The sequence below is a fragment of the Pavona decussata genome, unplaced genomic scaffold (assembly GCF_977016875.1).
Source record: "Pavona decussata unplaced genomic scaffold, jaPavDecu1.1 SCAFFOLD_253, whole genome shotgun sequence".
In the NCBI taxonomy this organism is placed as follows: Eukaryota; Metazoa; Cnidaria; class Anthozoa; order Scleractinia; family Agariciidae; genus Pavona; species Pavona decussata.
Window position 1 is genome coordinate 458352 of NW_028145656.1, and position 13751 is coordinate 472102.

General features: G+C 39.5%; 1 protein-coding gene across 1 annotated transcript in view; it reads left to right on the top strand.

The window, feature by feature from the left end:
* The first annotated feature begins 1160 nt into the window (after window positions 1-1160).
* LOC146456898 (neuropilin-2-like) overlaps window positions 1161-13751 on the top strand; it is a 54191-nt gene continuing 41600 nt past the window's right edge. Inside the window, exons 1-4 of the mRNA XM_085092532.1 lie at window positions 1161-1264; window positions 1756-1906; window positions 4296-4387; window positions 6917-6976. Of these exons, the coding sequence (XP_084948658.1) occupies window positions 6919-6976 (58 nt within the window). The 5' untranslated portion in view covers window positions 1161-1264; window positions 1756-1906; window positions 4296-4387; window positions 6917-6918. The remainder of the gene's footprint in view (window positions 1265-1755; window positions 1907-4295; window positions 4388-6916; window positions 6977-13751) is intronic.

Sequence of the window (13751 nt, forward strand, 5' to 3'; positions counted from 1 at the left end):
GCTAAAGTGAATTCAGCATTTGTATCGATTTTTAGAAATATTTGCAAATTTTCCTTCAAAATGTGTATTTTAAAAATGCGGAGCTAAAGTAGCCACAAAAAGTAGAGAATAGTCCTGAATGCTGAAGGTAATAAATACGCTAATGGAGATTTTAAATAAAAATAATATAGCTAAGATTATTTGAATTGTACTCAGCCAGAATTAGCAAAAGCGGAAAGATCATTGGCTATTGTATTCACAAATGTGCCGAAAATCAATTTTATGGCTCACTTTCTCTAGCAGCAATTGGGAATAATACATCATTTTTCGCTAAAATGTTATGTACAGACCAGAAAACAAACAAATTTTTTAACTTTTAATTTCTTAGCACTGTTCGTCCTGGCGTCCGGGACTTGACCCACTCTCGACCCCAAAGTTCTTCCCTTTTGCGCATGTCCGCGTTCTCGGTGCCGACAAAAAGAAAAGCGGGCTCTGGAGACGAGATTGTACTTGACCACGAGGATGTAATGACATGTGCTGTGAGTGCGGACTAGTTTTAGAGACTTCCGCTTGGCAGTCATAACCTCTTGAACGTCTGCCGCATAACCCCTCTATTGGTTTTCTCGATCGCTCTTGTCACGAAAGCAAGCGAGCCTGTCTCGTTGCATTCTAAAACGTCGCTGTAAATTACTGAAATCTTGCAGAGATCACCGTTATCGCGGAGATAGGCGAGATCTCGGCGAGATAACCACGATTTCGACGAGATCTCGCTGAAATTCTAACATAGGAATAAGTACAGGCAGATTTATTGAAACGCATACTCGTGAAGTAAATATCATTTAGCCTCCGAGGGTAAAAAAAAAAAAAAAAGAACATGCTATGCATACTGTATTTTAGTTATTCTCATTCCAACTAACTTGTCGAACAAGACACTATTACCATACATTCAGTATCACAGTTATGCGGACAATAATGTTTGCTCATGAGCGGCAAGTAGATTAAAGGGAAAGTATCATGGGGTTTTTGACATCTTTTGTTAAAAATGATGAAATAAGACCTTCAATCATCTAAAGTCATTCAAAAAGGCACAAATTTAGCCAAATGTCGTCAATTAAAGATAAAATATACAACACGCCAGCAGCTGCTATTTTTCTCAGTAGGAAAAATAATAGTTTTGATGTTTCCTTTTGCAGCTGTGGAGGGCCTTATTACAGTACGTGCAATTGATGCTACTTACGCTTCGACTTCCGTCTCGGTAAAAAGAGGATCGATCTTCGTCTTCCAGGTGAGTTATATCACAGTTGTATCCTATTCACGTTCAACTTTCATAGTCGAGTTATTCAGTAATTGACGCTGATGTGAGAGAAATCTTGCACGGTATTTACGAACATGAACGGTTTTGTGCGCTTCCTGATATCCCGTATGTTCGGTTGAATCTTCTAGTCTGACCATATGCACTTTAAACTAAAAGTCACTTTCATTTTTATTACTTGAACTATTTCTTTAAGAATAACGACACATTTGAGTTTACAAGACATGTTTCGGTCGTGCAACGGCCATCTTCAGTTGAAAGTAGAATTAATTTGAAGTAACATTTGAATAAATAATGTAATGCTGAACAAAGATAAATGACAAACGTACAATAAATCTAGCAAAATAGCCAAAGGTTACAAAAGAGTGTACAATAGAACATGTTAATTAGAACGAGAAAGGTAAATGTTTGTATATATGTATTGTAGTTAACATGGTTCAATTTTTTAACTTGTAATTTCTTAGCACTGTTCGTCCTGGCGTCCGGGACTTGACCCACTCTCGAGCCCAGAGTTCTTCTCTTTTGCGCATGTCCGCGTTCTTGGTAATGACCAAAAGGAAAGCGGGCTCTGGAGACGAGATTGGACTTGACCACGAGGATGTAATGACATGCGCTGTGTGTGCGGACTAGTTCTAGAGACTTCCGCTTGGCAGTCGTAACTTCTAGAACGTCTGCCGCTTAACCCCTCTATTGGTTTTCTCGATCGCTCTTGTCACGGAGGCAAGCGAGCCTGTCTCGTTGCATTCTAAAAATTCGCTTTAAATTACTGAAATCTTACAGAGATCACCGTTATCGTGGAGATAGGCGAGATCTCGGCGAGATAACCATGATTTCGACGAGATGTCGCTGAAATTCTTACATAGGAAATAAGCATGGGCAGATTTTTTGAAACGCATACTCGTGAAGTAAATATCATTTTGGCCTCCGAGGGTAAAAAAAAAAGAACATTTTATGCATACTGTATTTTAGTTATTCTCATTCCAACTAACTTGTCGAACGGGACACTATTAGCATACATTCAGTATCACAGTTATGTGGACAATAATGTTTGCTCATGAGCGGCAAGTAGATTAAAGGGAAAGTATCATGGGGTTTTTGACATCTTTTGTTAAAAATGATGAAATAAGACATTCAATCAGCTGCCAAATAATTCTAGAATGACGAGAGGAAATAAATCAACTCAATTCTTGAAAGGAACAACTCATGATCTGTTCTAGCGCATTTTGGAAACAAAAATGCGAAAACTTGAAAAACATTAGCCAAATATTTTTTTTAACTTTCAATCCGCACCGGCCTTCTCTGTCTCTGGCCAGAGGCACTAATTGACAGTTTTATTGCACTGGGGTCATAATTTATAACAAACTTGACAATTCTTTCTTTGTTTCTGCTGACAGACGAACATTTTTAGGTTTTGAAATGACAGCAAATTTGCGTGATACTTTCCCTTTAAGGCACGCAAGTTGTTTTCGTTCTGTAAGATTCGGTGGCAAAACCTTACAGTTCTTTTCCTGACAGTTGTTGTGTTTTATGAAAAGGGTAAATTCACATTAATAGGGGCTAATAACCCAAACAAAACCGAATACAATATCCACTGAGGTTTATTATTTTTATCATTCGTCCCTTTCATGTTAATGAGCAAACTGCTATTCCCCGCCGCGTAGCCCGCCGCACAGTCCGCGTTTATATCAGCCAATGAAATTCGTACCGCTCATGGTTAATTGAATAATCATGGGCACAATGACAGACTTAAGGTGACCGAACACAGTTTTTAAGTATACAGGTGTTAGTAAACATTATTTGAAAACTACGTACTTCTGAGTACTCGAAATTAGCATGGTGCAAAATTAACTAAGAAGGAACAAATTTTGATACTTCTTGTTCAGCAAGTGCCGTTGCCATGGCAACACAGCAAGCTATTAACCGTCCACAAATAAAGGTTTTCCTTAATTTTTAGAAAATGCACTCGTAAGATTTTTTCCATTTTTTTTATCCAAAAAAACTCATAAAATACTGACATAGTGACGCTGCTTTCATGTAATTTTAACAGAGAGATCTCCTGTAAATGTTGGTTTTGGGCTTTAATGTTTTTTGAAGACACCCTCTGTTAGATTTTGTTTTTTGTTTGTAGGCGAGTTACGCTTTTAGAGAACTACTGTTTTGTCAAATTTCACGAAATTCTAACGAGCGGTTCCTTAGAAAACAGTTTATTTCCATTAAATCAACCAGTCACAATTTTTTGCTCAAATGCGCATGCGTGGCTTTTAATTAGATTTTCTCAGCAAAGATGAAAAGAATACAAAAAGGCTTAGCTCTTCGTGAACTCACTTTTTTTGTTCAGCGATAAATGAAGAAGGATTCACAAACAAGAAACTGAGTTCTTTTAAGAGATAAACTCACCTTTGTGATCCATTTAGTATAAAATCGAGGAATCGATAGTATTTGCTTACCACAACCTTAGCGAGCGCTTAATAGCATCGCTAGCAGAATCTGTAAAGCGCGCGCAAACTGTGTTCGGCCACCTTAAGTCAATCAGCTATGTAAATGTCGCGAGAACAAAAGCCATTCTGGGCGATGCAATCAATATTACACGCTGTTACTCTGCAAAAAAAGTGCACAGCAAAGAAAACCTAGGATTTCCATAACACGAATCATTTTCCCTTTGATCTACGTTAATTGAAGGAAGAAGAAAAAACCATCTGTTGATAAAAAAACAAAATTACTTGACGTTAGCATGCATAACAATCGAAAAAGACAATTAACATTTAATTTTTCTAACTTTTAGGGTTCCTTGAACCAGCAAAACACAACCACAAAAATACAAGCGTTTTTCCGAACTGAAATGTTGGCAAAGCGTATGGAATAAAAAAAGTTTCTTTATTTGAAGTCATTCAAAAAGGCACAAATTTAGCCAAATGTCGTCAATTTAAGATAAAATATACAACACGCCAGCGACTGCTATTTTTCTCAGTAGGAAAAATAATAGTTTTGATGTTCCCTTTTGCAGCTGTGGAGGGCCTTATTACAGTACGTGCAATTGATGCTACTTACGCTTCGACTTCCGTCTCGGTAAAAAGAGGATCGATCTTCGTCTTCCAGGTGAGTTATATCACAGTTGTATCCTATTCACGTTTAACTTTCATAGTCGAGTTATTCAGTAATTGACGCTGATGTGAGAGAAACCTTGCACGGTATTTACGAACACGAACGGTTTTGTGCGCTTTCTCATATCCCGTATGTTTCACTTTCATTTTTATTACTTAAATATTAAAATAGATATCCAGGTACCACGAAAATGAATTATATTGCTGACATGATTAGGTTTATTCAGTTAGCTCACTGTTGATTTTATTTGCAAATTTATTTATACGAGATATGAATTTTAACACAATACATTGATAAAATTCGGTCAATAGAGATTTCTCCATTGGCTGTTCAATCATTCAGTATGAGAGTCCAGCTGAGTAGACATTGAAGTTTCTAAGTATATGTTTCACTTTTTTTTCGAACGGTTTAAACAAGCGGTTTGTTTGTAATCAAAACGGAGCAAAGGGTTATAATAATAATAATAATAATAATAATAATAATAATAATAATAATAATAATAAAAATAAACCCTGCGAAGCTAGGGCTGGGTGGAAAGCGCTCTTTTATTACACGTATTGTACCATCAAATGAGGAGATAAAAACGTTTCTGAACATGGCAACTATTTTGATTAGCATGGTCTTTTCGTAGTTCCACAGGCTAGTTTGCGGTTGAAATCTATTTCTGACACGACGAAATATACAACGGGCGCGCAGCGCTGTCGTGTTTGATAAATTTATTTCCTACGGAAAACTATTTTACCGCGGCCACAAAACGTGTAATTTCTTCAATGCAATCTTTCACAAAAAAATATTTCTGGAAGAAAGGGAAAAGATTCTACAGAGATATTTCCATCCAGTAAATATTGAAAAACATTGCAGTTGAAATTTGAGCCGGCACTGAGCGCAAAACCTTTCCGATGTATGCAAATACCCATCGTATTCGATGAATTTATATTTTCTTAAACATATTATATTTACTCAAACAAAATGCGTCTGACGCAGTGTGACGCCTGTCTGTCTTCCAAGCTGTTGCTGCCTAGCAACTTTCCCTTTGTCTGAGGTCATTCATACTTTGTATTTCACTGTTGCCAGGCAACATTGCGGACACCTTCACAGAATTCGCGAGGCTCAACTTCGGCTCGCCCCAACAAATCTATTTACCTCGCTTCGCAAGGAATAATAATAATAAGAAGAAGAAGAATATAATTATTTACACACGATTAAATGTAACATAAAATCTATGTATTTATAAGCTACTCATTACTTCTCAGAACCGACTATAAAAATCTACTCTATTTTTCCATTGAAAACAACTTATTTACTAAGAGATTCGCCACGTCGGGCATGGCTGACATCTATGGAAATATGTATTATTTTAACATGCTTTGCAGGCATGTACTATTTGGTAAATTAATTGACATGGACTCTTTTCTGTATACTTGATGAATTGATTCGAGATTCGATAGCTAAGACTGTCAAAATGAGTAATTTGCATGTTTCTCATTGACATGAGTACCAAAACAAATTCATTTTACGAAGACGTGAAAACGTGCACAGACCATAACTGTCGTGTTAAGTTTTTCTACGCAGTCCGATCAGCCTTGCAGAAATTTGAGTCATTTATATTTTTGGCTGATTAGATCTTTTACAAATCCTGCGTATACTTGCAGCATTTTCGTTGTGCGGTTCCTTGCTTATTGTTTGCTTTTATGCTTTGGGCCGTAGATCTTTTTAGATCCGATATGCTGTACTTTTCAACATGGTTTGGCCATGTACTTGTGAAGGAAAATTTTGTTTTTCTCATTTAACTTATTGCGACAGCGACATGATATTTCAGTTTTTTTGTTCATTGTTCGTAGTCACGCGCAATGACGTGGACGGATGTCTGAATTTAGGCCCATCCGAAATCGGCTACCACGTGCATTTGGTAGACCACTCCACTCGCGTTGGTGTTCTACGTTTTGCTGTGCTACACCGTGCTGACGAGAGCCAACCAGCTCGAAACAGCTGTCCACGGTTGCCGCATTCTGTTGGTTCTCGGTTTGGTCTCCATCATGTCGCTGTCCTGTTAAGTTTTTCTACGCAGTCCGATCAGCCTTACAGAAATTTGAGTTAGAATAAGCACCAAATCATTTTTAAGAATTAAATTGAGAAAATATAATTTGTTAAATAAACCTCGCGGTTTTTGACTTTTGTTGATAATGAGGATGATGATCCTAGTGGTGGTGTTGATAATGAGAATGATAACTGACATAAAAAAAAAATGAGAAAAAGTCATTTAGAGTTAATTCCCCTACTGGGCTGTACTAAATGAAGAAGGGAACATTTTGCCAGATTTTTGGTAGCATTGATAAGTTCTACAGCTTTAACAAATTCCCAATTTCGACCGCAGTCTTGGGGTGATTTGATCACAAATGAACAAATGTGATCGATGTCAGGCCTCATGAAAGGAAACAAAACAATGTGAAGGGTGTTCATTTTGAAAAAATAATATAAATAAATTCATATGTTAATATGACTCAACCTGCTTTCCCTTCCCAGAGATGCTGTGGTTGAAAGCTTTAGTCCTGTTAGCCTTTGTGTACGTCTTAGAAGCATCAGGTAAGAACTTAGTAATGCCTGCATCTCAGAGTCTGTATTGATTAATGGATGTTGTAGATAAGAACGACAAAAACATTTCAAAGTGTCACCCAGGAAAGACTTTTCTTGTAAGCTTTCATTTCCTAGAGCGTAAAAGTTGTAAACACGGCCCGTTAACTTTTGCACACAATTAGTATATGTAATCGCATGAGTCCTCGTATAATTAAAGATTAATTTTCACGGGTATTTTCAAAGTTCGAATGAGTATTATTACAAGTTCTGGACCTGAAAGGAAACATCTGTGGAAGTGAAGGGAATTTTAAAAATGCCGCCATTTCGCCGCGTGAGATTGCTTACGCGTTACGAGCATGCGCACTCATTTTGCCCATGTGTTGTTGGTAGGAAGACAGCGGCAAAATGAGTGCGCATGCTTGTCACGCGTGAGCAATCTTACTCGGCAAAATGACGGCATTTTTAAAATTCCCATTCCTTGTTCTCATTTCGCGTGGATAAGCCCAAATCAAAATAGATGAGGTTGTCGCTCTCAGGAAAGGTTCCTTCGAACTTCCTCCATTACATCTGGTCACACGTACCCAGAAAGTCATTTCCGTGCAGTTAGTTGTATCAGAAATTCCACCAAGCCGGTTTTCGCCTGCGGCGCGGCATTCCATCTGTTTATTTTCATTTTTGACATTTCGGCTGTTAATGTTTGCATGTGGCGCGGCGATCCGTGAAATTGCCCGCACGAAATGGCAGAGCAATTCACTCCAGTGAAAATTAACACGGACGCTTGATACGTCTATGATGGAGAGAATACCGCAGGGGAGGTTCTTGGAATATTCTATGGTGGTCACCCTCCCCCCTAGGAAGGACTCTACTCTTCCTCAAACCCCATGTTCGTAATATTCAAATCAGATGGGAATGCCTCTTATACCGGATTCAGTGCGTTCTACTGCGAGGGTACATGTCCGGGTAATTGTTATCTATGCTTCGTTGAGGCGTTATCAATCATTGAAGTATTGATTTTTGCAATTGCGTACCCATTTATTGGGTATTGAATGAGTAGTGTCGATAATTTGATATCAACTGTTACCGACGAATTAACTCCTTGGTTTCTATATTTGCAAAAGCGACAATAATACTCAGTGAATACTTACGGTGTATTGGTGTAAGATAGAAAGCGTACCTCAGGGGAGGTAGCAGAGCAGTTTACGGAGGACAGGCTTCTTCAAGTTACATGAAATTACTTCTCGTCAATCCTCGTGTTTGTAATATTTAAATCAGGTAAAAGTGACTCCTAAGTCACTTCAGTGCTTCCCAAATTTGAATTAAGGTTTGGTACGCCAGCCTAGTTCAAGAAGTTACACGCCCTGCGTTAGCAACTGTTTCACTTCAGGGTTTTGAGGCGAAAAATGCAGGGCTCCCTCAGATATAAAGGAGTTCGCTGATATCCTAGACATCGCAGTTATCAACCTTAAAGAGGCTGGCCGACTCGCGGAGTTGGGCAATGGATCGCTCTATGATAAGCTACTGTGCTACTAGAACAGCACCATCGATGGATTTTTGAACAGAAAAAACGACAGTGCGTAGAAAGATTACAAGAATGGGTTATACAAGGAGCCGAATGCCAGACAGAACCAGCTGAAACGCTTCAACGGATATGGAGCTGTTCCAGTACCCGAACAGAAATTAGATGTTTTCTTGGCCAGACCAGGTCATTCGCAGCCTGACTTCAAACCAGTGGCTTAGTAAGAGCTGCCGTACATGCAGAGTCCGTGGAAATAGCCACCCCATTTAGTGCAACGAGTTTTAAGTTATAACCTTTAAAAAGAGGTGGCGGAAAGCGGTGCAACGACGTTTTTGCTATAGATGCCTAGGAGGGACCCACCACAGAGTAAAGTTTCCACAGTCCCGATTTTGTGGTTTGAGCAGACGCACAACAGGCGTGCTACAATGTAAAAGAAAGGAGTGACCGGAGATTGCAAGAAACAGCAATAGGAGTGACAGCTACAATCGTCAGCCATAAAAAGTCCATCGAGATGAAACTAAAGAAGCTTTAGTTAGAGATACCAGGAAGGGGAGTCCACACAGGTCTTACCAGAGAGATCGCACAAAACAGCAATGCATATGAAAGAAACTAGAGGCGAATATGTTACACAGAGGAAAGTTATAGTAGTCAATCAAAAATGGCACAGGAAGAGTTGTCGTCAATGCGCTACTGGACGACGCAAGTAGTAAGACTTACATTAACAGTGATGTAGCAGCTGAATTAGGACTTCAATAGGGTAACCGTAGAGTAACGTTAACGTTCTAAATGGTCGGACCGACAGCTTCGCTTCGACACAAAAATCTTCGAATTAAAACTTGAAAGCTTAGATGTAGGTAGTAGCTTTCATCGCAGAACGCGATACATGGAAGATTAGAGTAATCAACTGGGCTAAATACGCGAAGAAGTGGGAGCATCTAAAGGGTATTACTTTACCTTGGACCACGCCAAATCGTCGACATTTTTATCGGTATTAATCAGTGATGGATGTTAGAGGAAAGCCAGGAAAAACAGTTGCATGGTTAACGGACCTTGGATGGACATGTATCAGCGATTCAAATAGTACTGATCTGGGAGGCTATCGCACAAGTTTCGCTCAAACTTATTTTATACGCGCTGACGATAAAAGCAGCAAATAGATTGTAAACTCCAAAAAGTTCTGGAGATAGAAGTACTGAGTCAGCATTAAGACTCAAAATGAGGAATTTGCGCTCGCGATCAATCGAATACGAGAGCGGTTGGTACGAAGTCGAAATCCCTTGGATAGACGACCGGTCAGTGCTACCGGACAACTATGAGCCCTGAGACGCTTAAGAAGTACAGAGAAATGCATTCCTAAGAAGCCAGAAGAAAGGTCACGTGATGAAGATCCCAAGAACAGAGAAAAAAACAATTGGCTCATGCCACCCTCCACACTTTCCTGTTATAAGGCCGAAAAAAGCAACGACAGAGACGTGCGTTGTTTCTGAAGTGTCAGCCAAGTGAAAGGGGATCTCTTTGAGGGATGTCATACACCAGGGACCAAAGTAACAACGAGAGCTTTTCAACGTTTTGCTACGGTTCCACAAGTAAGCAATAGCGTTAGTGTGTGACATATAGCAGAGATGTATCTCCACAGAAGTCCTGTATCAAAACATAGCCAGTATAATGGACTTTTCTGGTTAGCGCTCGACCAAACCAAGGTACCAGATAAATATGAATTGAATTAAGTGGTATTCGGAATGAATTCGTCGCCGTTTCAGTTGCAGTCCGTTGAACAGAAACATGCGACGAAGTATCAATAAATTTTTTCGCTGGCTGGGTTGAAAATACTAGAGTGAGCATATCTGGACGCTAGCATGATTTCAGTTCCACACGAAAAGACAGCGATAGAGTAGTACAGAAAACTTTTGACGCTGTAAGAGATGGCTGGCATGCACGCAGGTAAATGGCTGTCCAATTCAGAAGAATTGTTGAAGGTTTTACCAGAATACTATGGGTGAAAAAAAAAAAAAACATGTTCCGAGTGCATCCACCTGGAGATGTGCACAGATGTTTGACCAAATAAAGCACAGTTTTCTGAGAACAATAACCGCATTTTGCGACCCTTTGGGACTTCTGACGCCTTATACCATTCATGGAAAAGTTTTGCTCCACGACATCTGGTCCACGGGCATCGACTAATGAATTGCCGCTAGAGATGGAATAGGAAAAGAAGGCTGGGCGGTGGTTCAATAAATAAGAGCATTTAGAGAACATTAATTGCGACTCATTGAATGCGTGTGCAACTGTAGTGTATTAAAGATATCAGCACAATTATAATGGGACTTTTTGGGTCCACCTAGTAGCTTCTAAGTCAAGAGTTGCACCCCTTACAGCCACAAGTATCCTTCGTTTAGAGCTGATGGGCGCAATTCTAGGATTAAGACTAAGTGTGGCGATATCGAAAGCATGGAAGATTGCAACGCGCGAAATAACGTTTTGGTCGGACAACATGAAGGTGTTATGGCAGATACATCATCTAACCAGGACATTTAGGCCGTTTGTTGTAAACAGAATTGGAGAAATACAGTCTCACAAAAGTCCTCAAGAGGCATGTTTTAACTGACGAGAACTCAGCTGATCGTCTAACAAGAGGATTATCAGTAGAGAAGTTAGCTAGTAAGGGCACATGGTGGGAAGGACCTTTGTACTTGGAGAGAAAAAATTTGAATGGGCAGTGGATCGAATCATGAAACAGTAACGAAAGAGGTCAGGAAGCTGACTGCGGCATTAAAGGGACAACGATGTTAGCTATCAAAAACAATGCTACTTGACGGCTTAAAACGAAAAACTGCGAAAATCTTTCTTCTGTTTAATCTTTCACCCGCAGTTTAAATATATGTTTCATATATTCATTTTAATATATCTCTACAAAAACGTAGGTCGCTCCCTTAGGTCACAAATGTTTGGAAGCCTTCAACAGATTCTCAGAAAGTTTCCATTGACCCACAATTAAATACAGGCGGTTTTCTGACAGCTATAATGGATAAGTTTCAAAAGGACACCACCTTGACAAACTGGCTTACGAGATGTCTCTATTTATTGTCTTTCTAAATTGATTCTTAACAGCTACTTTGACTCTGTGGACAAACCCACCAACCAAAAACAGATCAGCGTCGCCGACACCGAGTCCAGCAGCAGGTAATATATTACTTGTATTTTTTTAAGTATATATTACTAGATTTAGGTTTTCAAAATGTAACGTTACATTTCTCGACAACTTTCACGTAGAAACTGCGCGACGATGAATAATTAAAGATTTAAGGGAGCTAGCAATTACAGTTCAGTTTTAAAAAAGTACGATGAAAAACAGGTTCTCCATTAATGTAGTTTATATTAATATGCTATAAGAGATTTTCTTATCGTTCTGAGCCATTTGGATTAGCTTGTCTATCCCATTGTGTACGCTTGCGCTGTGGCATTTGCTAATCGATTTATTGGCTCTGATTATTTGGGGGTGACCTCTCTCGTGTCAGCGTCATCAAGGGCGAAATAACAACAGCTATGGATTGAAAGTTCGACCGTTTCACAGCATCGAAAACCATCAACGCAGCTTGGAAAATTAGAGACTTTCCCAATCCAGTCGGTTGAATAATGAATACATGTTACATGTTAACTAACTTTTTCAACGATGCCCGTTGCACAGCATTGAGATTTTGAATCTAAAACTTCTCAACGACACGATTGCATACTATCCACTTCGAAAATTGTAAATGGTTTGAACCCAGGAGTCATGTCATAAGTAAGTAAGTTACGAGCATCCGGGTGAGTGTAGTCCTGAAAAGGACTGTTTGAGGTGACTTTGACTGGCGTTTCGACAACCTGAGCGAAAGTAATCTTCAGAGTCGAGTGGATTATGCAACGTCAGTAGGTGGTTTATATGTCTATGGTTGAGAATGATGTATTATCCTAGAAAGTGACGCAGCCATACTCGGGAAAAAGTGCGTCATTCTCATTCATTCACCAGGCTGGAAATATACCATCACATTTACTTCATGTCTTTGGTTGTTAACCTGATTGGTCAATGAAGTCGAGATGTTATTGGTCGTTTGTAAGAAAGCCGTGATTTTAATTATTGGTTATGAAGCCTGTAAAAAGTGATTTGTGCGTTTCGATACGTCTTTTGTTAGTCAACAAATCCGAGGGGCTATTGTTAGTAAAATGTCCATTGTTTGTCTGTTTCGTTGTTGTTGCCAATAAGTCGTTTGTATGGTGCAGGTAGTTGTAGGCAACGGTTGAGCGGCGTTTGTTCTAAGTTAGTAAACCAACTTTCCAGAGTGAATCGTTGATAGTAATTTGTACTGTAGGTAATGCACTTGGCAGACTCCCAGTCAATTCTGTGGTTCGTTTGTAAATGGTGCTCAGCAATGTGATTGTTGATATCACCATTTCTAGTTGCTGGTTTGTGTTCAATCAGTAGTACGTTTAAATTTCTGCTGGTCTCACCAATATAAGTGGCCTGGAAGTCGCAGCATTTGATCTTTTAAACTGCGCCCTGTCGGTTGTACATCTTTGTCCTTTACTTTCGTCAGTAGTTGTCATAAAGTGGTAAAAGGCTTGTGAGCTACACGGATGTTGTAAGGTTGTAGAATCCGTGTGATAGTCTCATAAGTGCCCCTTACTTAAGGTATGGTTACAGTGGTCACAGGAGTCACTTCGTTGTTTGTGACGTTAGGCTCAGTGTTCTTGTAAGTGTTACGTCTAACAAAGTCCTTGTTATGATTTTTCTTGTTGAAAACGTTGTCTAAGTAGTTTTTTTCGTCTGCCAGACTGTCAGGTGTGTCACAAACCAGTTGCGCTTGTTTTTTTTAGGGTCTGTATGGTCGTTGCTTTGTGAGAAGTAGGGTTGTAGGATGGTTGGTCCAGTAGTCTGTCAGTATGTGTTGGTTTCCTGTAAACCGTAGTACTTAGTTTGTTGTCGTTGTTGTCACGGGTAACTAAGCAGTCTAGAAAAGGTATTTTACCATTTTCTTCGATCTCGTTAGTAAACTGTATGTCAGCGTTCTGTCTGTTAAGCCTGCCGCACACTTGAGAGAAGAGCTGAGCAAACTGCCTCGCGAGGTCAAGCAAGGCAATCAGCTCAGCTGTTTCCTCAAGTGTGCGGTTGAGTTTTCGTGAGAATTTCGCCTCGCAAGGCAAAATCTCAAATATCAAACATGATAGGTGTTTTCCTCACGGCCTTGCGAGGCGAAAAACTCTCGAAAACGCAACCGCACACATGATGAAACA